General features: G+C 41.2%; 1 protein-coding gene across 13 annotated transcripts in view; it reads left to right on the top strand.

Annotated features, from left to right (window-relative positions):
* Cacnb2 (calcium voltage-gated channel auxiliary subunit beta 2) overlaps positions 1–26,977 on the top strand; it is a 357,246-nt gene extending 330,269 nt beyond the window's left edge. For 6 of the 13 annotated variants that reach the window (XM_048460672.3, XM_048460674.3, XM_085699051.2 and 3 more), the window contains 9 exons: positions 1,570–1,646; positions 5,610–5,743; positions 9,386–9,466; positions 9,860–9,918; positions 17,116–17,225; positions 21,210–21,361; positions 22,775–22,870; positions 24,229–24,417; positions 25,241–26,977. In XM_048460672.3, coding sequence (XP_048316629.2) covers positions 1,570–1,646; positions 5,610–5,743; positions 9,386–9,466; positions 9,860–9,918; positions 17,116–17,225; positions 21,210–21,361; positions 22,775–22,870; positions 24,229–24,417; positions 25,241–25,732 — 1,390 coding nt within the window. In that variant the 3' untranslated portion in view covers positions 25,733–26,977. Of the gene's footprint in view, positions 1–1,569; positions 1,647–5,609; positions 5,744–5,887; positions 5,908–9,385; positions 9,467–9,859; positions 9,919–17,115; positions 17,226–21,209; positions 21,362–22,774; positions 22,871–24,228; positions 24,418–25,240 lie in introns of all 13 variants that reach the window. The other 7 variants (XM_048460678.3, XM_048460680.3, XM_085699052.2 and 4 more) reach the window with 3 other exon arrangements.
* The last annotated feature ends 993 nt before the right edge of the window (positions 26,978–27,970 follow it).

Below are 27,970 nucleotides of genomic sequence, written 5' to 3'. Positions count from 1 at the left end.
GAACAGTTTAGGGCTTAGCAGCACCTGTCTAAAAGTAAAGCAAACTCATGCTTGAACTAAGGTGGGACTTAGGATTGGGGAAAATACAAACCAAAGGTAAAAGGCACAGCAAGGAAGTGCTTGGTCTTAACCATCAGCATCTTTGTGGAATTGCCAAAAATGATGATGCTGTAAGTTCTACTTTTTATGAGCTGTATACACTCCTGTGTGTCCTTATTGGATGTGCACAAGTATTTAAACCCTTAGCAACACAGAGTGAAATGCTTGGGATTGGCTTTGTGTATTAAAATGCTAGAAGACTAAAAAAACAAACAAACAAACAACCAATCAGTGAGGGCAGATGTCTTTCCTGCATGCCAGTATCTAGTTTTGTCAGCAGCACCCTTGAGGCACAGCCGTGGTCCACAATCCTTTCTAGCAGGACCTGGTCCATCCATGCTAAGAAGCATTGGGCACTGCAGTTATCTTGCCTGAATTCCATGACATTCTTATTCTGTCAGCACGTTTCTGGGATCTTCATGTGTTAAGAGTTGACACACATTTATATGGACTGGTGAGCCATACATTATACTAGCAACTCCAAAGTACCTAAGACTTAAGCATAGGCTCCATCTCATCAGAATCTTGTAATTTATATTCTTTACTTTTAAAATTATCATACAACATATCAGATATCATTATGACATTTTCTTACAAGTATGTTTTAGTAGATACCCCTTTGCCCAGTTCATAAGTGTTGAATAAAATCTTCACAATGCAATCAAGTTGAATCCTTCTTGTTAGTCCTGTTCTGAAAATGTTCACTATCAATTTCTAGTTAATTCATATTACAATCTGTATTTAAGTTTCTTCTTTTGTCTTAAAGGTTGATAAATTGGGGTATCGTTATGATTTTCATAACCATTATGAAAATGATTATGCAATTGCCATGCAAGGTATACTTTTAATCTTAAGATACTAAAAATAATCAATCTAAGTCAAAGGAACTGGTGTTAGTCTTGAGGTCTTATATCTTGTCTACAAGTTCTCTAAATATAAAGGCAAAGGAAATCTCTTCTGTCTACCCATCTGTCATCTGGGCATGGAACTAGAGGGCCGTAGAAATTATCCAACTCTTCCCCCTAGGGACTTTAAAAAATTAATCCCTGGGGGCTGGAGAGATGGCTCAGAGGTTAAGAGCGGTGACTGCTCTTCAAAAGATTCTGAGTTCAGTATCCAGCAACCACATAGTGGCTTACAACCATCTATAATGAGATCTGGTGTCCTCTTCTGACATGCAGGAATACATGCAGGCAGAACATTGTATACATAATAAATAAATAAATAAACCTTTTTAAAAAACCTATTAAGCCCTGAACTTCAAAACAGAGACTACCATAAAACTGTTTCAAGGACTTCAAGAATCTCCATTGGGAAATGACTGTTTGTTTCCTTGTTAGAAATACACATTTTTGGTTCTTTTAATTAAAAACTCAATAAATTTCTTGAGCAATACATTTCTTGAGCAATACAATGTTTTAGCATATAAAACAATTGTTAAGTTTAATCTGAGTTTTTGCTTTACTTCAGTAAATCAGGAGGAAATTCTTCATCCAGTCTGGGTGACATAGTACCTAGTTCCAGGAAATCGACACCGCCATCATCTGGTAAGTAGGGGATCAGTGCTGACCACTGCATTTGCCTTTAGAACTTCCCCAGACTCCAGTAGTTATGTGGATTTCAAACCTGCAAATGTGAAAGTGTACCAGGAAGAAAAAGGTCCCCATGAAATTAGGGACAGAATGGGCTGGGCTTTTTTTTTTTCTTGGTATTGAAAATCAAGCAAGGAAATAGCCTGTGCTGCACTAAGTTATTACAGAAGTGACAGCTGTAATCTAATTGCATACCTTAGTCCTACCATGACATGTTGTCAAGGGAAGAAAAGTTTTATGTGAGCTGAAATTTAAATTTCAGTTTATTTTATTGTATTTTGTCTGATAAATCTGTCATTGCAAAGTTGAAGTTCTTCTATAAATACTTCCTGAAAGTTGAAACCATTTATCAAGTAAACATTTAGCGAAATGTTTAAGTGAGCAAAATCTGAGCACAAAAAGAAACGTCAGTTTAGGACCTATAGTGGTTGGAAAAACTCACAGCAATTTGAAGGCACTGAAAATTAAGCCAGTCTGCTCAGAGTAGACACTGAAGACCTTGCCGTGATAATGCAATGCGGGGCATGGCTGCCACGGTGGAGGAGGTGTTGGGAATCCCTGCAGGCACAAGGGAATACATCCATTCCTGCCCTTGTTCAAATGTGAAGTTACAGGGATTCCTCTCTAGCCATTACAGATACCCTAACCATCTAAAAGCTGTCTCTGAAGACTTGTAGGGGCCCTAACATGGAAGCAAGTTACATCTGATAAAGCCCTACTGGAGACAAGTAAAGTTCTTCCATGTTCTCTAATAACACAACCTCGACTTGTGTTAATGCAATGCTGAAAAGCACCTGTGTACTGGAGAACAAGCAAGGCAGTGTGAACGTGAAATAATACTTAATTTTGGAGTCACGTGTTATCATCACTAAAAGCCAACATAGAGACTGATTGACCTGGAAATAAAACCAAATGTAAGCTGTCCTAGCAGACTAAAGCTTGGGCTCTGTGATGAGTTTCATATCAATAGCTCAATGGATCTAACGGGGATTCTCACAAAATCCTAGAGAAAAATTTCCCAGTCCACTTCCAAGCACAACTAACCGTTTCAGAGCAAATGTAGACCGACCTCCAAGGGTAACCTTTCATTTGTTTTGCTTACCAGAGTTCCTAACTATAATTTCCAACTCCCTGCTAGACCAAGGAGTAATTTCAAATCCCCATGAAATGGGGTAATCTCCAGCTGCACAACACATAACTCACACTGCACCTGTGCATAGACTTCATCCCCAAACTTGGTTTCACTTGATCCAAGCTCTAAGAGTAAGCTAAAATGTGTTTCTGAGTTTCCCTAAATAAATAAGGGATGAGACAAGAAAGTAAGCAATAGTGAGGAATAATCACACATTTATAGTATGTGGAAGCACTGCTCCCATGTAATGCTAATGTGTGCTAAGGGGTGGGAATACAGGTATGTAATTAAAGGTTGGTGGCATCTCTCAGGAGAAGAATCACTTGAGTTCAATGGCATGTATAGAAAACAGGGAAAAGTTGAAAAGCGTGTTTCTTAATGTGTTCTGAATATGATATTTTAGAAATCTTTCAGAATGAGTCGAGACACTTCTAGACCTAAGTTGAAGCAAAAAGTCACCAAGTACTAAGCTGGAAAGGGATTTGGGGCCCTTAGTGTTGAGGTGTAGGTGAGTTTCCATCTGGAGCTCAGGGTTTGCACGGGTGGCTGAGTATCTCATCCTTGTCAAGGCTAGACCTGTATGCATCCCATTCTTTATGATTTTCCAGTTTTAATTCCTTTAATTTCCTTTTAAACAAATCCATCTGATGACCATAGCAGATGAGATTCAGTGGAGAGATCCTAAAATCCAACTCAGAAATGTCACCATCCTGAAGGGCTGTGAGCTCTTGTGTTTGTCGGGGTTTCCAGCCTCAGGTCCAATCAAGTTCTAGGAGGCTACTGGTCCTTGAATGTGGCTTTCATAAACCCAGTAAAAGGTAGGGAGGATAAAGTATAAGGGAATACACCACCAAAAAGGAAACATATTTGATGTTGGTTAAGACTTACTATTAGAAGAAGGAGATAGTAGCCTAGATCCTTGCTTTCCTATCTGGAAGTTGTTAATAGCAAGCTTCCTTATTGGGACTCATAACCTGCTTCCCATCCTCCTCAGGTTAAAACTACTCCAGAAGCTCCATACAGAAACCTTCCAACATGAGCAATGCTATAGTGTGGTGTGAACATCTAGGTTGGTTCCAAACACCTGAAAATTTCATGACTATGACATTCCTCTGCAGATCAAGGTCTGAACCTTTAACTAATTAGTATGCAAAGACTGAAGACAAAGAAAATCCCTACTCATAAAATAACAGAGTTGGTATTGCAACATTGTGCAGATAAGTCAGTTGTTCACTTCTGTACAGACTTCTGAACTAATCAAACAAAAAGCACCTAAACAGGAAATCCCCAATATTCCAAGTCTGAAGCCGCTCAGACCACGGTAACTGCAAAACTGCAAAATGCTGTGCCAACATGAGATGATCTCAGATCCTTTGAAAAGGTCAGGGGAGGTTTCTGTAGGCCTCAGCTCAGCTTGTATATCACAGGGCAAGGTAGCTGAACCTAAGCACCAAACTATAACTGGTTTTTTTGTCCCCTCTATCAACACATTATGGGATTTGTTAACATATTCTGCCCCAGGCTTACTGGGGTGAATAAGGTTTCCTTTCTTCTGCTTGACCTAATCTCAACCATAAAGTAATTACCTAGCAGGCTCAAATCTGATATCGTTCAGAACCATGACCCCAAGGACATGACCAATGGGGAAATAAAAGGAATAGAAAGAAGGCCTTCAGAGGGTACCTCACCTACTAGGTGGTGCAGGAATGGGTACAACTCTAAGGCAGGACGGAGCGTTGGGTCTGCAACCTGGTACTGCTGGACTTCTGCCAAAAGGAGGCCACTTTCATTCTGTGGGTTCAGTTTTTAAGTCTTAAAAACCAAGACTGTTTGAATTGATCTTTGAAACTTACTATTCTGTAGTTGATAAAATTTTACAGTAATTTCATGTAGAAAAATTTCAGGAACTTGAAAATGAAATTACGCATCCTTTTTTCAGTGACTAGTGTTAAAGCTGTATTGTCAGGCAAAAGGGTTTCAGAAGAGACAACAGGTCAAGCAACCAACCTAGAACCTTTACTCATGAGGAAGCAAGAGGCCTGTTACTTGGGCCTTTGGGGTCTTGCATTCTTCCTCAGAAGCTTGGAGACCACCTAAATCTTAACTGATTTTGATATGATGATTTCATTAATTTGGTGTTTCCCACTGGTCTTCAATCAGACTCTCGGAGGGCACACACACACTTCCTTGAAACCACTGCAGCCCTGCCCATTCCAGATCTGCCTAGCAACCAGTTGCCTTCTCTATGACTTCTTGGATATTGCCTGGATTAAGGGATTTATATTCTCTTGTCCTGAAATGTCTGTTGTAATTTTCATGAAACTTTTTATGTGGTTCCCTTTCTCCTAACATTAAAATCCAACAAAATGAGAAGACTGAGGCCTATTGTATTAAATGTGTCCAGAGTACTTATCTAAGAGATAAATGAAGACATTGCATTGAGATCAAATGCTTTGTACCTTACATTTATAAGCTAATATGGAGAAAAGAAACATTTGAGATGAGACAGTGAAAAAAAAATGTTTCTCCAAAAGTACTCAGGAGATCAAGCACAAAACCGACTTCTGTGAGAAAGAGCTATTACAAGGCTATCTTTCTGTCTAGTTATATATGATGGCATTGTATCTTAACATGTCTTACATTTATATTTTACTCTGTAATGTGCTGCTCACTCGTGACAAATCTTCTACAGTGGTTAGTTTATTTGCTTTCATTTTATTTTCTTTATAACCTGCTTTTCCTCTCCCATTCACCTGACGACTTTTGAATTGTTTGTCTGTATATAGCTGTAGACATAGATGCTACTGGCTTAGATGCAGAAGAGAATGATATTCCAGCAAACCACCGCTCCCCTAAGCCCAGTGCAAACAGTGTAACGTCACCCCACTCCAAAGAGAAAAGAATGCCCTTCTTTAAGAAGGTAACACAGATTTCCCAGCTCCTGTTGTCCACTTGCTCAGCCGCACTGCGTCACAGTTCCAGTCCTGTTGGTTGTCTGTGTCCTTTGACAAGTCAATAACACGCATGCTCTGTTATTCTTTGTTTCTTTTCCACGCTGCTGTAGCTAAGCAGAAGCAGAAATCGGTAAGTCGACATTGACATACCCGTGTTTTTCCTGCCGCTGGCATCATTAGCATCAAGCCCTTCAGTTTTATTAAGTACAGTCTTCCCAGGCCTAAGACAGCCTATCAATAGATAACTGAATCCATATATCTTCCACCACCACCATTCAGTGAGTGGCCTGTTGAAATGCCGTCACAGTACTTATCCTTTTTGATGGAATAAAAAGGATCTTTTTGATCTGCCACCAGGGATTTTGTTTAAATCCTCGAAGATGTCCAACACTGGCCATGCTGTACAGCACACCTCAGTTGTACATGCTTTTATTGTCTGTCTTTTTGCCAGAAGCATAATTTATAATAAAGCATATTAAAGCAGTTATTGGATTCTGATTTATAATATCCAGATACATTGCTTGTTCTTTAAACAAGAGGTTATTCAATTTTGAATTCAGTCAGTTTTTAAACTTCTAATCCATTAGGTGCAAAATCTGCTGATGAACAAGACCAGTGGAAAACTACAGGCTTGTTTTGGCGGTTTACTGTGAGTTTTTCCTATTGTCATATACAAACACTCTCCCAATATTCTTGCCTTCTCCATCAGTCAGATTTCAGCATCTCACCTAGTAGACAATATGGCTGCTGGCCACATGCAGAGCCTTTTCCCTTGGCCAGTCGAAATGATATACCGATGCTGTGCCCTGACTGGAAACTCCAAGGAATTCCCAAGACATTTTAATACAAGTTTCCTCTCGGCATGTATCATTGCTTTGTAGCACTATTTTTAAAAGACCTCTCTATTTCCATTTTTTCTTCTCCTTTGACATAACACCTTCCATAGTCATTATGCTTTTAGACTTATAGCCCCCATTGTTACCAAGTCTGGCACAAGCATGGGTATTTTTTGTTTGTTTGGTGTTTGGTTTTTTTGAGACAGGGTTTCTCTGTGTTGCTTTGGAGCCAGTCCTGGAACTAGCTCTTGTAGACCAGGCTGGCCTTGAGCTCACAGAGATCCACCTGCACCTGGATTAAAGGCGTGCACCACCACCGCCTGGCCATGGGTATTTTTTTTTAACTTATACAGGAAGCAAAATTTGTTCTTCCCTAGACTTTCAGCAAATTAAGTCTTACCTCCACACACAAAATCAACTGATTGCTCTATAGATGTTAACAATCAGTTATCATACACAAAAGCAGAAGCTTGTTTTTTCTTTTTAAATAATCATCAAGAAGAGAACTCCAGGCAAAAATTTAAACACCTGGACTTCTGTGTTGACACAGAAAGCCACAACTTGACGATCTTCCACAGGACCGGGCCATCTCTCTGGTCCGACTTTGTCATCACAACTGAGGCTTGCAGCTAGGTAACTGCAGGCGTTTCTTAGACAGTCAATACACTCAGTCATTCTGGACTTCAAGTGGAAACAGTGATATGACCATGCTCATCAGAAAGTACTTTGCAGCTCACCTGCCTGTAAATTTCAAAACATTAAAGAAACTTATCCTAATTTTTTCCACTAAAGAAGTGAAACAAAAAATGGCTTAATCAAAAAGGACAGATAAAAATGTTGTCATTAGCAATACGGCACAGAGTATCAATATTCCATCAAATAAGGTAATTTCTAATGCTGCCCCTCATGGTAGAGAAGCTGATTGATGGCCAGCATGGGTAACCCTTTCCTAGGCTGGCAGTCACAGACTGAAGGAACCAAAGTCCTATCTAATATTGGGCCACTCGGATTTCTTAACAGCTGCTCTTTCGTTGCTTGCAATGTCTGTCTCCATAGGTAATGGTGACAGTGGTGTTCTCACGGCAGTAGCGGAAGGATGTGGCTTCCAGGCACTTTCAGTACAAACCCAAGCGCTATGAAATGCAATCGCTTAATAAATATGCTTCTGATGCCTGCGGCACTGGTGCTTACTCTTGTGTTCCTTCTTCTGTGATAATGTAGACTCAGATGAGAGCTGGCTGTGTGAGCGCCTACCCCAATCGTCTTGTGTCTTAGGCTGCTTTTGGTGCGCTGTTTGTCTGGCTTTTGTGCTGTCAGTGGACTGTGTCTAATTTTTATGCTTTCATTCAAATATGTGTTTATCTTTATCATGTCTATTAAAAGGAAGTTTGGATTGCTAGAGAAAAATTTAAACAGTAAATGGTGAACAGCCCATTGGCAGTAATAGATTTTTCCATTTGATTATATGGTCTATAACTACTGGTGAAAGCTCATATGGACGCTGTTGAATTTGATGTGTGTCTAAATAGCCACGTATGCAAAAGAAAGAGGAAGACAGCAAGTCTATGATGGGTGATTTGAAACATCAGTCAAATGATTTTTAGTGACAGAATGGTGCAAATATTACATGCACACCACTTGATCAAATTCTTAAAGTTCTTTTGTTTTGATGTATGTCATGTTTAAAATATATTTTTCAGATGCTCCTCAAGGGATGATGCATCTCACAGAACTCACAAGTCACTAATAAGAGTAAATTATTTGCTCATCCATTGTCCAAAGCCCAATCTCCTTCCTGCCCATGCATTAAGAGAGGTTATTTCTGCATCACTTTACAATTGCCTGTTACAAGAGCTTGTTTAAATTTCATCAAGCAAATTTATGTTACCTATGTTTCAAATTTTTATTTGGAAAAAAATCAAGTTGAAAATGATAGTTTTAGAAGTGACAGTAAAATTTAGCTCCTACCCTGTTTTTCTAAACAAACAAATTACCCACAGAAGTGTAAAAATCAGTTATAGAACAGAAACTAGCTAATACATGCTTCAGAAACATATTATATATGCAAGGGAGAAAGAAACATTTTGAAGCCACTGAAGCATGGTCAGATAAAATTATGACAAATCATTCACCTTCCTCCAATGCACATAAATCTTGGTTTGAGAAGTTTATAAATGTCAAAAAAAAAACAAAAACAAAAAAACCAGAGGTCAAAAATTCCAAAGCCCTAGTCCTAAAGCTGTGACCAGTGATGATAATCACTGTTTGGGCACTAGCATGCCTGCCAATTTCTGCTCCCTCAGAATTTCAGTGGAGTTCCAAGCATTTGGTAGTGAGAGGCACAATGTTTGGAAACTAGGATTTATACAGGTAAGACCAACATATCATATGCTAAGCTGACAGGGATTTATTTGTCATAATTAACCATGATCTTTTGAAGTCTTCAGAAAGTCCAAGTGTTCCTGAAGAGCAATGGAGCACTGGCTAGTTGAGCCTGGTGTACCTAGTATACATTGGGCATGTTTCTCTTTGTTCTACCAAGCAGTTTATATGCAAGGAAACTAGAGACTATTCAGTAATTTGAACCTTAGAAAAAGAAACCTGCCAATCTTTCATTGAGTTGATTTACTTGGAAAAGAGGCAATTACGGAAATATTTAAATGTCTGAAAAATCAGTGTCTTGTATATTAGAGTTCAGAAGAGTACCTTATGCACAAAATATCTCAGACCCACTGTGTTTGAGAAGTCTAAAGTTGCCTTATCTCTCTGCAGACAGAACACACTCCTCCTTATGATGTGGTACCTTCCATGCGACCAGTGGTCCTCGTGGGCCCTTCTCTGAAGGGCTATGAGGTGAGTAGGAGTTGAATTTGAGCGAGGCTCACAGCAGCCAAGCAGGTTGTTTTTCAGGCTGTGGTGTGTTTTGTTTAGTGTTCTGATTTCCTGAAGGTTGCCATGGATACTCCTGCTAGCTCTAACGCACCATATCCAGGAAACGATATCAAATGGAGAATGTCTGCAAGCCGTGGCAAAGGAATCTCTTGTCACTAAAACATCCTAAGATCAGAAATTTTATCTTGTCATTTATTAGGGCTTGGAGACAGGAAACGTGGTAACCACACCTCTTCCAAATGTGACGTTCAGGTTTTCAGCTGTTAATGATGAGAAGTAAACTTGGTTCTCATAATCAGTAACAATTATTTATCCTCAGGTTTTCTCACATTTTAATTTATTATCCAATTACAGGTCACAGATATGATGCAAAAAGCACTGTTTGATTTTTTAAAACACAGATTCGAAGGGCGGTAAGTATTGCACAATGCTGGTTTTGTGTATGTTTGTTTTGAAGATGGTCAAACTCTGTGGGGCAGATAGTCGATCCCAAGGGTAAACTGTTTTGTCCTCTGGACAGGAAGTGGGCTTCATTTAGTGCAATCTGATCTCATGTTTGCACTGTGCATCCTCATCCCAGGATAGGCCAGTGTGTCCAGCACGTGTGTCTGTAAGCTGACTGTGGCCCACCTCTGCTCACCTGCGGTTCACAAAGCCGTAGTTACTTGACACTGCCCAGATATCAAAAACGCACCCTCTTCTATTCACTTTCCTACCCTTCCAAAAGACTTTGCTATTACCTCCTCCCCCATCACCCTTTAACCCCTTCTCACAGTGCTTTCCCACAGTGAACTTATATCCTTGCTGCAGGGAGGAAATAGGCAAGCTGGGACCGACACAGGCCTGTAACTCTAGCACCTGACCTGAGGCAGAGGAATATGGCAAGACTAGGTCTCTTTCTGGAGGTAGGAGGGTTAGAAGCCAACAGAAGGCATGAGTTACCCCCACTACATTTATGTCTGCCTCAGTGTTCTGCATTTCCCCTTCCGAGGGTTTTCTTAGCAATGGTTAACTTAACCCACAACCACCTAGGTTCTAGACCACATTCCCCATTTCCTTCCCATTTAACTACCCAGACAATGTCCTCACCGTACATCCCTCTCATCAGTATTTCCTGTCCTAAGGGAGACACCATTAGCTGTAGTTATCTCTCTCCACACTTAGCCTAACATCCTTCCCACCTATCACCCAGCTCCCTAATTTCCCCCTTTTTCATAGAGAACTCACTGGGTTGTTCATACTGTGGCTGTTCCCCTGCTTTCAAATCCACCCCAGTTAGATTTTCCCTGACACCCACTTCCTCAGCATGATGGGTGCTCCAGCCAGCTAGGCCCATGTCCACATCAGCGTCTGTTCCTTGCTCTTCCCTCTGGTAGGAACTTTTTCTTCAAATCTTTCCTGGTGGCACAGCCTCTCTCCCTTCTCCACTTTCCTGGTGTTCTTTTATGTGTATGACTCTCTGTTATCCTCTCCAACAAGAATGTGAGGGCGGGGTATTCACTGGTTAGTGACTTCTGGAACTCTCGGTGCCTGCAGAAGCACTCAACATGAAAAGGACAGCTGAGTAGGGAAGTGATGTTTGCTGTGTTTTCTCTGCTAGAGAAATGCAGACACATAGAAGCCACTGTCCCTGACTCTTGAAGAGCCATATGGAAATTTTAACTTGAAACTTGTACAGCAAAACAGAATATAAATACAAGAGCATCCCAGCGTGTGTGTAGACAATGGACAGGTAGCACAGAGAAAGGAGGATTTGACAGATTGGAGGATTTTCCTATCCAGCAAGGGTTTAACTCTTCTAAAATCTCACCAACCAAATAAGACGAGGACATAGCCAACAGACGATGGAAAGGGAAGGAAAGTACTGAGGCATGAGGCAGCATTGTGAACAAAGCAACCCAACAGGAGAACTGAGGACCTACCAAGGAAACTGCCAATAGCCATGGGACATACCTCAAAAGTTCTGGCCAAGAGATGGGACTCAATCCTTTCCCTCCTCAACTTAAAAAGAAAAAAAAAGTAAAAAAGAAAGGGACCTTAGCTTTACATTAGCTTTACAGAGGGTAAAGGCCTACAGAGAGGGGGAATGGAACAAGTCTTTTGAAAGAGGGGCAAAGCGAATACGAGACACAGTTTGTTGGCGAATGATATGGCCAGTGGATCAAACAGAGAGTGGGGCTGGTTAGTAGGGGTCAGGCCAAGTTTAGCTTATAGACACTGGTACAGGAACTACAGTATCCCAGACACAAACACACTACACTGACATGACAGATATCTACTTAGATCAAAGTGAGCTGTAGGATACTATTTCCTGTAACCACAGACAACAGAAAGCCTGTGTAACTACTGGAAGACTGGTGAATCAAATAATCAATGGGTATTACCCATTTACTCAATAATTTACTACTTCTGTTCAACCTTGAGCGTTTATGAATCTGGATCTCAGACCTATTTTCTATGGAATCACATAGCCCAACTTATTTTATCTGGGAAGAAAATAAGTGAAATAATAGATGGTAGGGTCAATCTATTGTTTCTAGACAAAAGTATTTTCCATGGGCATCACTGATGGTCTTGCCTTGCCCATCCTGTACTGCACTTCAACAGTCTGGGCCTGTGGCCATGCATTAAGGATTCCCAAGGGATGTCAGAACCCATACTGTAGCATTTCCAAAGACATAAAAATTTCACCTCTACTCGAGAGAGCATATCCAGAGTAATTGTCTCATTAAATGTCTTTAATGTTGGCAAAGCAAAACAGAAGCAGAGTGGGAACAGAAACAGAGACAGAAGCCTCTGGGGTATGTACACACGGCAGTCTGAAAGAGAACTGGAGTATTCTTTAGAATCCACAGAATGAGTTATATTTTTTAAATGTTAGGGCCACAAAGGAGGAGTGTGGCGGGAAATGTCAGCAAAGGTTCTAGGCTATCAAGAACTGTGGTATTAAGCCCCCACAGTCAAGAACATTTGTGGGTGCTCTGGAAACAATCAGAATCACTGTGCGCCACGAAACAGTGTGTGACACTCAAAGGAGACCCGCCTCAACCCTCTTTTTTCAGTCACTAGACCCAACTAGATTTTCATGGAAGCAAAGCAATCACTGTTACTTTCAGGATAATAACAGGTACATTAACAAGGAAGTGGAGAAGAAGGGAAGCTATCATCTTGGGTAGACTTGGCTCTCTTCCCTGGTGACTTTCAAAATGTCAGTTGTCAGCCCTGAAATGTTTGGACTAGGCACTGAATTGCTACAGGAATATTAGACACTGTTGTCAGAATGTTCTGTGAAGGAGTCTTATTGAAAATCAATAATCCTGGGAAACATTACATCACTTTATATTCTGGTGTAGGAAATTTACTTATGCGTGAGACAATGTCTTCAAAATTAATAGTTTTCTAACCAGGCTGCAGAACAGAATTACCTGAAGTACACTTGGTGGGGGTTGGGGACAGACCAGGCTTAGTGACACATACCTGGAGTTCCAGTACTCAGGAGGTTGCAGCAGGAGCTTGTTTGATGCCAACCTATATGACACAGAGTATATCTGTTTTATTTTGTTCTCTCATACATTACATCCTGACTGCAGTTTCCCCTCCATCCACTTCTCCCAGTCCCTCCCTGCACCTCCTCTCTCCCCCAGATCCACTTTTCCTCCATCTCTGATAATAATAATAATAATAATAATAATAATAATAATAATAATAATAATAAAGCAGGCCTTCCTGTGACTTCTACTGAACATGGCCTAAGCAACAATACATACCAAGACTGGATGAGGCAACCCAGTAGGAAGGGTCCCAAGAACAGGCAAAAAGGTCAGAGACACCCTCACTCCTACTGCTGGAAGTACTACTTGGGAGTTCCACAGGAACACCAAGCCACACAGCCATAAGGTGCATGCAGAGGACCTGATCAGCCCCATACAGTGTCACTCTGCGTTTGTCACTTCAGTGTCAATGAGCCCTTGTGAGGTCCACTGCATGTTTAGCATGGTGTACTTGACCCCTCTGGCTTCTTCCTACCCCTGTTCTGCAGGGTTTCTCTGGCTCCACCTAGTGTTTGACTGTGGGTCTCTGCATCTGCTCCCAGAGTTCACTGGATGACATGATGCCCCTCTGATGACAATCAGGCCTAGGCACCAGACCATGACTATAGCAGAATATCAGGAAGAATCATTTCATTGACTTTTTTTTTTTTGCCATTCATGCTTGTTTCTATCCTGGGTCTCTTGGCTGTCTGCCTCTGGTTCCTGGCCTTCCAGGTAGTGTCAAATATGGGCTCTCTCTTGCAGCATGGGCCTCAAGTTGGACCAGTCATTGGTTGGCCACAAGTTCTACACCCCAGGCCACCTTACAGGCAGGACAGATTGTAGGTAAAAGGTTCTGTGGCTGGATTGATGTCCCAGTTCCACTGCTAGGAGCCTTGCCTGATTATTAAAGATAGCCAGTCCGGGCTCTTTATTCCCCATTACTAGATTTCCATCGCATTAGTTTTCTTCATCTCCCCTAGTTGTTCCCCACCAATTCCAGTAAGATATCTTTCCCAGTACTCTCTCCCTCTGTCCTTAGGTCCTGTTGACTTGGACAAAATTCAGGGGCTAAGATATGGGAATCTCTCTTATTACCTGCTTATATGATGTACATGCAAGGGTTGAGGACCACTACTCTAACCCAATTATCCCCAGAAATTTTACCCTTAGAATTTGAACTACTTGGGGAAAGAACCAAAGTAATGACAGATATGCCACCTAAAAAGCCTACCACACAGGTAGTTCATGTGCCACTGCTGTACTTCCATGATGGGCCCCATTATAGGGCAGCTGCCTCCCTTTGGCCATCAGCCTTACGTGGTACTAATGCTTATCACTTGGGTACTTGCTTTCCCTTCTGCCTGGAACCCTCTTCCCTTAGTATCTACATGACTCCTTCCTTCCAGTCTACAATGCCACATTAATGAACTGTTCAAACTTTCTGAACACTAAGATGATATCTTCCATGCTGTTCCATCTCCATCCTCAGTCATCTCCCTTAAATTTTAAGTGGCACTTGTCACATTTCTCTGCCACCTTTACTCCTCCATAAAAGTTTAAATTCTATAAAATAACGTTTTATGAGATGGTGGGGAGTCAGGCCATCTTACTATGTTGCCCAGATAAACACATCCGGCCCACACGAACTTACAGTAGGTATTCTGAAATATGCACTGTAGGAATGATGACTTGAGTATCTGGGTTCTCTATGCTCAGTATAAAAGGAATCCTATTATATGACGTACAGTGGAGCTTCCCCAAGGGTACCACTCCACCTTCCCATCTAACCTGAGAGGGGAGCATTTTGTGCTAACCTCCTGGTATACTGCACACTAGCCTTGGGGATTTCTTCCAGTTGCTGTTGGGTTGGTGGTCCTCTATCCTCAATTCCTTGTCATCTCTCAGCCTTCACCCTTCCATTTCAGACAAACACACCGTTCATTCACATCCCTAAAATGATTTTTCTGAAGTGTCTAAAAAGGCCTTTAATCAAGCTATTTAGCTGATGGTATGATGGCTAGGGTCTTGTTGTTGTTGAGACGGGATATCACTGTGTAGCTGAGGCTGCCCTAACTGATGATGTGATGGCTAGGGTGTTGTTGACAGGATCTCACTGTGTAGCTGGGGCTGCCCTTGAACTTGACACCCACATACTTTGTCTTGCCAAGTGCTGGGAAGACAAGTGTGCCCTATGGTACGAGGTCATGGTCAAGGGATTCTGAAGGCTTTTGCTTTGTTACCTTCTAGCTCCACTATTGCACTTGAGAAGTCTAAAGCCCTGATTTCCTCCGGAAGTTTCTTGTTCCTAGTGTAATGAGATTTATGTTGAGTATGGATTTTAATCAGTGCTAGATGCTTTCAGTATAAAAATCCAGACTCTGAATGTGGAATTAATTCTTTAGCTAATAACTATCTGGGAGTTGAACTGCTGGTCAGTTTTTTAACTGTCAAACTTTTCTTTCCTACTTTTTTGTCCCTTTGCTTTTATTTTTTTCAGAAATGCCCTTAAAGTCATCTTTTCACTTCTCATTTATACTGTCATTTTTTAAATTTCCAAAAGCCTTCTTATTCTGAGCTTTAAAAAAATAATGTTTCAGTTCTCTGAACATAAGTTAGCCTTCAGGTGTATTTGCTAATGGTTGTTTCTTCTATAGCATCTTGTGAAGGACATTTACAAAGATGTCTAGTGTTGCTCTTATCTTTAAGAATGGGGCAAACAGGCATGGGCAGGAAGGTCTGCACTCATAGGTGGGGCTTGGTGGCTGCATGTTTCCCTGTAAGACATTCCTGACGAGTATTTTACGGAGGAGACATCCGATGTACACATAGTTTGGTCATTTGGCTGCTTGTCCGGAGAAGCAGCCTCTTTTCTGATACCTAGAAGATATAAAGCAGTAAACATAAGCTGGGATTCCAAAAGACAAAGATGGAGAAGTAAGTTGAGGCTTCAGCATTAAGAATCATTTTTCCCTCTTGGCTCCTGATATTCCCAGCTCCCCTTCTCTGCCTACAGGACCTGAGTCAGTGGTCCTCTGATTTACTGCCTATAGCTAAGTCTCTGGTTTTATACCAAATGGATAAATAATCCTTATTAGGCCACTTGATGCTCTGGGGGTGGGGGCTCTGACTTTGGGACAGACTTTTAAACCAAGCCTCTTGGTTGTAGTTCTCATCAGCTTCTTCAGAGATACTGCAAGCCTTTCATTTTGTCTCACATTTTTTCTCCTACCTATTTGAATATTACCTGAACTTTCCCACAAACAGCTGCTTCCAATTTCCAGCTTCCACGTACTACCACTATGTTAGTTCTGCCCCGTATGTAACCTTGCACTTTATTACCGCTGTCGTGATGGCCTGTATGTGGTCTGCATGCCATTCTGCCACCATTCTGAGTCTGCACTCACTCTCCAACCCCGGCGGTTCCCTCAAGTCAGGCTGCCTTCTTCATGCATGTCACAGCACTGCAGAGGCACTGAGACTACAGAATTAGGAACCACAGTTCAATTTATTTAAAGAGTAATTTTTGGTTCTGTTTGTAGTAACACAGGGTTTTAGATAAGGCTGCTTGTAATTTCTTTATTTTCTATCAGTAAAGTTGAGTCTCTTAATCAGACTTGGTAAGTAATCAGTAAGTGCCAGGAAAAACAGGTACATAATAAATGACTGCCTGTCCTTTAAGTCTGTTTTGAAACATGTATGTTTCAAAATATACACACACGTGAAGGTAGGTGTATGCTGATACTTAACACATGTGTATTTGAAGTTTATGTCTATTGAATGTATATGAGTGTTTTGCCTTCATGTATATATGTACATCATGTGTGTACCTGGTGCCCATGGAGGTCAGGAGAAGACACTGGATCCACTAGAACTGGAGCTACAGACGGTTATGAACTATCATGTCAGTACAAGGAGCCAAACCTGGGTTCTCTGCAAGAACAACAGATGCTCTTAGCTGCTGAACCATCTTCCTAGCCCCTCATGTGTATATGTATATATCAGTCATCCTTTAAGTTCTAGACGTGACTTCTGTTTTATTAGATTAAAAACTTTTGGCTTTTCTCTTTTCTCCAACAGGATATCCATCACAAGAGTCACTGCTGACATCTCCCTCGCCAAACGTTCAGTATTAAACAATCCCAGTAAGCATGCAATCATAGAAAGATCCAACACAAGGTCAAGCTTAGGTAAGTCAGTCAATACCAATGAGTTCAAGCTATTTAGACATGTCTTATCTAACAGTAACAGTGAGCAGATCTGAATAGAGAATGATTCCAGGTACTATATGGTCCTAATGACTTCAGTGTAAATTATTATGATAGCTTAAGCCAAAACATTCCACCTGCCATCAGCACTGTGGTTTGTTTCAGAAATGTTCACGGAATAGTTACAGCAGTGATGAAATCATTTTCAAAACTATGTTTTACCGCTGAGGCTGATAACAGAGGAAACGAGATAACAGGAGTCAGTTCTTGTCTGATCTCTGAGTTGCATCAGTATTTTTCTTTGTAAAACTAGCATGGGGACATTGATGTATTTACAGAGAGGTGATTGGAAATTGTTCATTAACATACAATGATAAGATAACATCCAGACCTCCCAGCAGCTACTACATGTCCTTGGTGTTTTAATTACTGGTATACTTTTAACTAATATTGTTAGGCTTTTGGTTTTATACATTTCTAAAAGTTGTGGGACATGTTTAAGTTCACTTAATTTTTTAACTTATGCTAAATATGTAAAGTCTTTGGGAGGCAGGGTTTAATTTTACAAGTATCCCAGTTACTCTGAATTATAATTATATAAATAGAAACACATAATAATAACATTTTATCTTTTAGTAATACTTCATAAAACTCTGTTTTGGGTGCTGGAAGGATAGCTCAATGAATTAAGGGTACTTGCTGCTCTAGCAGAGAACTGGAATCCAGCTTTTAGTATATACTGGAGAGAAGGGATCCAACACCCTCTTCTGGCCTCTATGGGCACGTGCATGCATGTCAATATAACACATAAACTAAACTTCCTTTAGTCTCCTAATAAGCCCTCCGCGGTAACTCTCCAGTGGCACAGGTCTGGAACTATACTAGAAATGTAGGTGTGGCTACACCTCTCAGCCCAGCACCTTCAGAGGACGGGGCAGTAAGAGTAACGTTCAAAAGCAGCCTGGGCTACACAGTGATACCCCATCTTATAATTTTTCTTTCTTTCTTACGAAGAAAAATGAGATAATTTTTACTCAGAGTAATCTCTTATTTTATCTAGTACTTAAGAAAATCGTTACAAAATTATCATTTCATAGATGTAACCAATTTAAAAAGTCAAGCAATTTATTTACAGTGGCCAATTAAATCAACAGCAGGATAGACTGGTTTAGGCTGCCAAAACCTTTACAACTACTGGTTGTGTAGTTTTTTAAATGCCTCTTCTAGCCATATATCTTATTGAGCACGTACTAGGTACAAAACAATGTGCTAAAGTCTGAAAGACTTGATGCAGCCCCTGTGCCCAGGAGCTCAGACAGCAATAAGGTAAATAAGAGACACTTGGGTGCGGAGTGAGCGCAGTGTTCCTGAGCGGAACCCTGTGCTGAAGAGCTAATGCTGCAGCAGGTATAGGCCATGAGGAAGACTCCACAGGGGGTGTCCTGAGCTGAGACTTGAAGCTTGCAAGCATGAAGAAAGAACAAGAGTTGAGAAGGTGATGAGGTGATGTTCTGAGACAGTGGCAATAATTATAAGAGGCTTCTGGAAAACGTGTCACTTTGGCTGAAGTGTATCGTTTAAAGAAAAGGGAGGTAGAAGGCAATAATAAAGAGGTAAAGTAAAACATGGAGCTTGCTAAAGAGCTTGTTCCTAAGGCATTAAGGAACTGTTGCTAGGAAGTATTCTAGGTGACAGGGTCATAGAAGCAAAGAAAGCAAAATGTACATATAAATGAACTGAAGATCACAGAGTTGGTCAGTGGCTCATGAGCCCAGGGAGCAGAGAAGAAATTGAGGAAGACATCAGTAGACACAGGGAAGGCCCCTGGAAGGAAATGACATTCCAGCCGGGGCACCTGCAGAATGTTTAATGCTGGGGACACTTGCATCAGGAGTTGCAAAGCTAAAGAACTATCTGCAGTCAATATTGTTTTATGCACAATCTTCATCTTTCCACCCACAGATTATTGGTAAGCAAATCGTAGACATATTTTACCAAACTTGTATCTTTTTTTTTTTTTGAGACAAGGTTTCTCTGTAGCTTTGGTGCCTGTCCTGGAACTAGCTCTTGTACACCAGGCTGGCCTCGAACTCCCAGAGATCCACCTGCCTCTGCCTCCCGAGTGCTGGGATTAAAGGCGTGTGCCACCACCGCCCGGCCCAAACTTCTATCTTAATATGATAGAGTCCATATATTGCAATTCAGCCTCTCAAATCTCTCATGTTTCATAAAAAAACCCAACTTTTTCTTGAAAAACTGGACTACTTATTCTGAAGGTTTCTGGCAGTCTGAATTTCTCTGACTGTGTTACATTATCATTTATCCAATTCTGTTTTCTGTATTTCTGATAAATTAGCAAACTTAAGAACCAGATCAGATGGCAGATGTAGTATTTACTGTAGCAAGACTGTATGCATTAGGGGTGCTGTATGACCAAATATTATTTTGAAGTTAGTATCTCAAGTGACTAAGTTACGGTTTCTCAACGCATCCAAGTAAAGAATTTAATGCAAACAGTGACTTGCCTACTAGGTGAGTTAAAATCATCTTTGGAAAAGCTCTGTCATTAATACAAATGAATCAAAGAAAGTGAAGGCATTCCTAGGCCTCAGATGGCTGGTCTGAAGAAGTCTTGTGGACTTAACCTCTCACTTTCAGTCAGAACTACAAGCTCCGTGATGCGCTTTACAGTTCAATACTAAATTATTAAAATTTAAAACTTCGGGTTTTTTTTTTGTTCAGACTAGCTATATTTTATTTATTTTTAGTTATTATTATCATTTGTTTGTTTGTTTATTATGTATACAATATTCTGTCTGTGTGTATGCCTGCAGGCCAGAAGAGGGCACCAGATCCCATACAGATAGCTGTGAGCCACCATGCGGTTGCTGGGAATTGAACTCAGGACCTTTGAAAGAGCAGGCAATGCTCTTAACCTCTGAGCCATCTCTCCAGCCCCTAACTAGCTACATTTTAAAGCTGAGCACCCCATGGCCAGCAGAAGGCACACTAGAGTGTGTGGAGCACCCCCATTATCACAGTGGGGAGTGCCGTAATGGGATCCTTGCAGAGTGTATGAACTGATGCCATTTATGCGATTTTGCGTGATGCTGCTTCTAGTGGGGAACTGCCCTTCAAACATGAATGTTACAAGACCACTTGTTTAATTTTTGAGATTTTAATTTAATTACATTTTCTCTTACCTTTCCTTCCTCCACACCCTCCCACACACCCCTCACCACTCACCTTTAAATTCATGCTCTCTCTCTCTCTCTCTCTCTCTCTCTTTCTCTCCAAATTCTTATGCATGCATATACGTATATATATTCCACGTAGTGTCAAAAGCTACACCTGTAAAGTCTCACCACCATGACTGCCCAAATGTGAGCTGAACAAGGAGGAAACCAATGAACATGACAAACTGGGTGGAGAAAAGTTCACAAGGCCTCAACCCTACCCAAAGAACTGTAAGCAACTGAGGAAAGCTAGGGATAGGAGAGGCTGTCCTCCCCAGGGCAGAGCATGCCAGTTCATCGTCCAGTACCAAATGGTCAGCCCTGAAAACATATATCCAGGTAGCACTGTATGAAGTGAAGAGGTTATTATACTTAAGATGATATTATGTCCTCACTGGTGGAAAGTATGAGTATGGCTTGGGCTAAATCTCTAATGGGCACCCTCCCTCTCTCTCTCTTTACGTTGTGCATCTTTACATAAGGGATGGTCCATGCACATGCGCAGGGAAAGGTGGTGCATTTGGTGCTGGCTGAAAGAATAATTCCTAGAGGACCAAAGGTGTGAGCAAGCAGCCCTTGCCAAAGGACACCTTTCATCATCACATTGACTATAATCATTAAAATAGCAGCTGACTCTCTGGATAAAGAAAGAGTGTGCCATTTTACTCCAGCTTACTGTAGTTTAAAAACATGTCCTTTTAAATAAGTTACCTCTGTTTAACCTTTGCAGCTGAAGTTCAGAGTGAAATTGAAAGGATTTTTGAACTTGCAAGAACACTACAATTGGTAGTCCTTGATGCAGATACGATTAATCACCCAGCTCAACTCAGTAAGACCTCTTTGGCCCCTATTATAGTGTATGTAAAGATTTCTTCTCCTAAGGTAAGTGGGGGTTGACATTGTTTTTCTATATTCAGACATTACTGCAATGTGCTTTATGCTCTGATTTCCAGTAGTCACAGGCTAGGCCTTTATTACGAACATGGAGTTTTGAGAACACCCAATCACTAATCAAGAAGTTTTAAGAGAAGTATGAGCATGGTTAGTTACTGTTACGGCTGGCACCAGTGGTCTCAAGTGTGGATCATAGGTCACTGAAATGATTTCAGGGAGTTCACAGAGTGGAAGCTGCTTCCGTGACAAAATTAAGATGTAGCTTCCTTTCAACACACTTGGCATCTACATACATGGTGAAAAAGCTGCTAGTAGTCCAAGCATGAATACACGTAGTAGCAAACACATCTTTGTGGCCTACCAGTTACAAACACCAGTTTCACATAACAATGTCCTGATGCAGTAGTGATAAACTGCCTAACACTGTGTGTAATGAACTAAAGCGTTCAGCTACTGTCCAGAGCAGACTGTCTCAAGGAGGGATACCAACGCCACTGTGCAACTCTCCTTCTAGGACTAATGACAGGATGCTCATTCCAACTCACATACTTAGGTCTTTCTTTAAGCAAATCAATCCAACATTTCAAAAGAACCGTTTGTTGCCGTCAACACTAATACTAAACAATGAAGTATGTAAATGTGCAAGAGATACAGAATGTCATGAATGAGCTTACACGTCATGCATGGTGAAGGGCCCTGGCAACTTTCAGTACAGATCTTAGGACTGTTCCTACTCTGGTACATTACACTGTTCTCTGGCTACTGAGTCTTCATGGCCACAGGACTTTATGGGAATAAACTTGCTGGTCTTCAGTACAGTATCACAGAATGCCATCAAGTCTCTGAAGAGGCACAACTGGCACATCCCTCTTTATTTAACTGTGTATCTATAGTGGTCTCTTTACAAATATCAATGGAACTGTACACTATAGCAAATTAAAGGTTTCTTAAAAGTGATTTATATAACATGGGCCAGATTTATTTTTGACTGAATTAAAAGTGCTAAGATTTTTGATAAATACTAGAAATATTTCCTACAAACAATGGTGCTTTGGGGTTCATAACTTTTTAAAACTTAAATAAGTCATGAGGCATAAAGTTTGAGAATTGTTAGGCTAGAAAAAGAGTCCACATCAGCCTTATACTAGTGTTTAAGCTTGCAAGAGACTTGTGCAAGACTGTTAATTTTGTGGTTTATCTCTGTTGTATTTTATTTCTTAATGATAGATGCCTTTCATCCATGTATATAATGTATTATATATATTATGTATATGTGTGTATTGTATATTCTGTATTTATAAAATACAGAATAGTATTGTACTATTAGAATACAGTGTGGTAATGTACCCTGTAGCTTACCCAAGTACAGATATTCCTGTTACAAATGCCTACCATTTCCAGGTTTTACAAAGGTTAATAAAATCTCGAGGGAAATCGCAAGCAAAACACCTCAATGTCCAGATGGTAGCAGCTGATAAACTGGCTCAGTGTCCTCCGGTAAGTTATCTATCTATATGGTGTAAAAGCTGAAAGATCAGACCTACATTTTAAAAAGCTGCAGTTACATACTTGTGGGAAGACACTCCTCCTCACTTACAATGGTATTCATTCCAAAAGCATAAAGTATGCCGCAGTCTGGGTGACCATGCATTCTGAGCATCCTTAGGCCAGATCAGATCAGATCACCCTTCCAAAAATGCCACATGCACCCTTTACAGGCCTCACTTCCTAATACTGTGGTGTGTAAGATGGACCTATTTGGATTCTGGTTCTTATTCACATCTAGTCACAGGGAATAAGTTGTTCCCTCTTAACACGTGTTTGAGAAATTGACTTGGGACCATGTCAAACTGTTGTCAGTTTGTTGTCAAAATGTTGACTTCCGTATAGAAGAATGCAGACGTGAGCTTGCTTACCATGGCATCCATGGAGGTCAGAGGACAACTGTAGCTGTTGGTCCCCACTTTCTATCTTATAGGAGACAAGTTCTCTTGTTGTGGTCCAGTGTATGCCTGGTTAGTTGGCTGGCTGATTTCCAAGATTCTCTTGCCTGTAGCCTATATTCCTGTAGAAGTGCTGGGATTACAGAAACTCTGTGTTATGTACCTTGTTTGGGCATGGGGTCTGGAGATTCTAACTCGGGCTCTCACAGTTGCAGAGCAAGCACTTTTACTCAGTGAGCTAGCTCATCATCCCAAACCAACTTTTAAACACCAGGTTTCCCAGAAATACATTCCTAATTTTATATATTATACTTTGGGACAATAGATCCCATCAAGTGTTCATTCAAGTACAATGATTTCAAAAGTTATGAAAGATGTAATTCTGGGTTTGATTGGTTTAAAGTATGTTAAATTTCTAGATCAATGATTTTAAATATTCAAAAGTAAAGAACCTCTCCTCCCACTGAGCTGTGCAGTTTGGATCATGTCAAAATGTCAGTAGTTTGAGCTACTTCTGCCAAAGTGCATGACCTAATTCTGCCTCATCAGCTTCCAGAACTTCCTGCAGTCTGTAACAAGAACAAGCCCCCTTCTAAATTGTTTGGATTTGCCGTGTGTTCCTACCATAGTATCAGCATGCTTTTTCCACCACTGATAATAACCGCCCTGCATTGCCCTTACCAATCATGCTGACAGCTGTCCACTTTCGGGCAATTAGTTAGCCATTCAGTGTTTTAATTAGCAATTTGAAGTGACACATGCATAAGCTAAGAGACTCAGCTAAGGGAAAATGGAAAAACAGGGCAAGAACAAATACAATGGGCAAGGCCTCTCCTCTGCTTATAGGTTTGGGGAGGGGAGGGATCTTGGTCCTGGGTTGCATTAATGTACTATCTGAAATGCTTCCTTTAGCAGGAGTCATTTGATGTGATCTTGGATGAGAACCAGCTTGAGGATGCTTGCGAGCATCTCGCCGACTATCTGGAGGCCTACTGGAAGGCCACCCACCCACCCAGCAGTAACCTCCCTAACCCTCTCCTTAGCCGAACGCTAGCCACTTCAGCTTTACCCATGAGCCCCACCCTAGCCTCTAATTCACAGGTAAGAGGGCTTCCTTTTATGGTGGTCTTCACTGAGAATCTAAGCTGCCTGAGCTATACCCCTGGGACTCAAGCCCAGAGAGGTAATTCAGTGCTTGCTCTACTCTCCTTTGCTCATCAAACTAAGATGTGTGCCATTTAACCAAGTCTCTCTGAGTTGTGCACCTATGAATAAAGAACTAAGTCCAGTATGAGCTGTGTACCTGGAAGCAAAGAACTGTAAAGAGAACACACTACAAACAACTCAGCCTCTGGAGCCCACTGACAGCACAGGCACTAAGATGGTAGATCGTGTTTACAACCTCAGCCGGTTCCTTGGCTGTCCCTGCTCCAAAACCATAATAGGGAGCTAGCTCAGATGGCTTAATTATTGACTCAAAGGAGTCATATTTAGCTCCATATTATGCCACTTGCTTATAACATTAGCTTTTTGGGAGGCTGAGGCAGAGAATGAAAAGTGAGCAACAAACTTAAGGACACCCTCTTTTGTGAGGGTTCTAGAATAGTACATGTCCCATTAAATGCCCCATCTTAATGAATTTTAATCTACTCAAGCAGATTAGTTAAAACTATGGTATAGACACCTGCATCGGTACTAGAATCACCAAAGACTATAAAAGAACATTCTTTCCCTATCCTTAAAATGAAATGTAACTATGAGCACAAGTCCAATTTAAGCAGTGCCTCTAGGTGTTTCAAAAAGTGCCTAAGGTGGTCTAGGCTTCATTTCAGCATTCTGGGTATTTCACGGTGCGGCTCTCTGTACACTTTAAAGTTCCTTAGCTTCTGTCCTTAGCTGATGCCCTCATGTGTCCCTTCTCCAGGGTTCTCAAGGTGATCAGAGGGCTGATCGCTCTGCTCCCAGGTCTGCTTCCCAAGCTGAAGAAGAACCTTGTCTGGAACCAGTCAAGAAACCCCAGCATCGTTCTTCCTCCTCAGCCACACACCAAAACCACCGCAGTGGGACGGGTCGCGGCCTCTCTAGGCAAGAGACATTTGACTCTGAAACCCAGGAGAGCCGAGACTCTGCCTATGTGGAGCCAAAGGAAGATTATTCCTACGAACACGTGGACCACTATGCCCCACACCGCGAACATAACCACAGAGACGAGACCCACAGCAGCAATGGCCACAGACACAGAGAGTCTCGTCACCGCTCTAGGGACACGGGTCGAGAGCAGGACCACAACGAGTGCAACAAGCAACGGAGCCGGCATAAATCTAAGGACCGCTACTGCGACAAGGAAGCGGAAGTGATATCCAAGAGGAGGAACGAGGCTGGCGAGTGGAACAGGGACGTCTACATCCGCCAATGACCGTGTGTGTCCCTGCCCCCAGATTTTGTGTAACATCATCCTTAAGCAAAATCTCTGGGGGCTACACTGCAACCATCTGTGACCTGTCCTGTATATTGTATCGCTGTTGCTTCAGTAGCAACAGCATGCAACCAAATATTAATATACATTCTTTTGAAAGTACCACATAAATTGGCCTAGTACAGCTACAGTCCTCCATCTTTATCCGGGACTCTCCAAATACGGTTTGGGGCAGCTGCCACTTAACAGAGTGGCTTCAGAAATGCAGTTAATGTATCCAGTGAGCCAGATGCAGCACAGATAACGAGTGGAATTTCTCCAGATTTTTAATACCCAGATACCTGACCCGTCATTCTTTCATGGACCACTGTTTCTTGCTTGTACCTCTGGCTGACTAAATTTGGGGACAGATTCAGTCTTGCCTTACACAAAGGGGATTATAAAGTTAGAATCTATTTTCTATGTACTAGTACTGTGTACTGTATAGACAGTTTGTAAATGTTATTTCTGCAAACACCTTATTATAATTATATAATATATATATATATCAGTTTGATCACAATATTTTAGGGTATTAATGCCAAGTCAGCAGATTTGCTTTATGAATCACAGGGACTAGAAATGGCCACATTCAGGAAATTTCTAATAACATTGTCTAGACTCCTCTCCCCATTCTATAAGCGATCCTGTACATATTGTAAATAAGTGTGACTGTTTGACTTGAGGTTTGATTTCTGAATGTTAGCCCATCCGTTTAAGTTTTTAATTTTAACCATAAATTATGGTAATTATAACCAAACTCCAGAGGATTTTCTACTCCATACAGTCCACACTGAGTGTGACAAACACGTTTTTAGCAGCTAGTGTCTGTGATAGTCACTGCACTGGAGTAGCCAAGCCGAACCCGCCGTGTGCACGCGTGTGAGTGTGTGAGCGACTGGAGAAGTGGAATGCAACCGATCGACGCAGAGACTAGAGGCTGCCGGCCGAGTCCTGCCCGCCTGGCTTAGGATTTCATTATAAGCAGCCAGGGAATGTGAAGAAGCTTGCTGCCAAAGGTAACTAGGGAAGCACTTATCTGCTGACTTCTTGCTGTAGCTCCTGAAAGAGAAAACACGGGCATCTTGGACTGTGCGTGTTCCACTGGAAATGTACAACCTTGTGTGTCAGAGTATTTTGTTTTAGTAAGAAATGTTTACACAGCTTGTGCAATTATTTCGTAGGGAAATAAATTTTTATAACGTATCCCAGTTCACTTTCTAACCTTGCCTATTGCTCCTGTTGTTTATCGCCAGTTGCCTGCTGGTCTTCTCCCAGAATCAACCCCAACAGTTTCACTGTCTATCAGAACCCAGAAGTGCTCCTTATAACCAAAGTTTCTGCTAAATCATTAGAGCCTATCAGGGCAAAATGGAATGACTTGAAGCAAAAAAAAAAGTTAATATTTTCTTACATGAGACACTTACCCTGAAGGAAAACCCAGAAGACACTTTCTTCATGCTTCAATTTGCCTGCTCTAAGAAGTGTACTATGCTCTCGTGCTAAGGCTATGAAATCTCTGTATCTCTCAGGAGTCCAGTGCTGATGGCTAGGTTAGACTGTATTAGTTGCATGGGCCCTAGCATTTGAAGTTTTTCCCAGGAAAACACTTATCTGTGATTATCCAACCAGATCCCTATATTACTACAATAATCGTCCTAATAAAAATATTTTTTGATTAGTTTCCTGGATATTCCAGGTTCTTCCCAAATACTCTTAGGCATTTATGAATAAAGCAGTTTTTTATTTAAAGCAGTTTTATGCTTAATACTTTATCCTATACTCAAGAAAACAAAAGTATTTAAAATATGAATTGCATACACTATTTTACCAGTGTTTAAGCAGCTTGTCAAATAAAAATTTCCCCTTAGAATCAGCACTAACTATAGTACTTACAGAATTTACAGACTATACCCGAATTACTATCTACTCAAGGTGAGACTGTTCTCATAACATCAAATGTCAGCAGTTGTCACAGGTGTTCAGCAGTGAGGTAATCCGTTCCCGTGCGTTATTTCATCCCAAGGAATGGCTCTGAGGCGCTCAGACGCGAAGGACAGCGTTTCTCACTTGCTGTCAGTCACCATTCATCCCTTTCAAAGAACTGTTCTAGAGGTGTCCACCTGGTCAGTTTCGCACCCAATTTGTAGGTCCTCGCTTTACTGTGAATATGTTTGTGCACATCAAAGCATTCGTCTG

Source organism: Myodes glareolus, chromosome 14 (genome assembly GCF_982192425.1).
Source record: "Myodes glareolus chromosome 14, mMyoGla1.1, whole genome shotgun sequence".
Classification (NCBI taxonomy): domain Eukaryota; kingdom Metazoa; phylum Chordata; class Mammalia; order Rodentia; family Cricetidae; genus Myodes; species Myodes glareolus.
The sequence above is the reverse complement of the archived record's forward strand: the minus strand, read 5'-3'. Positions and strand labels throughout refer to the sequence as shown.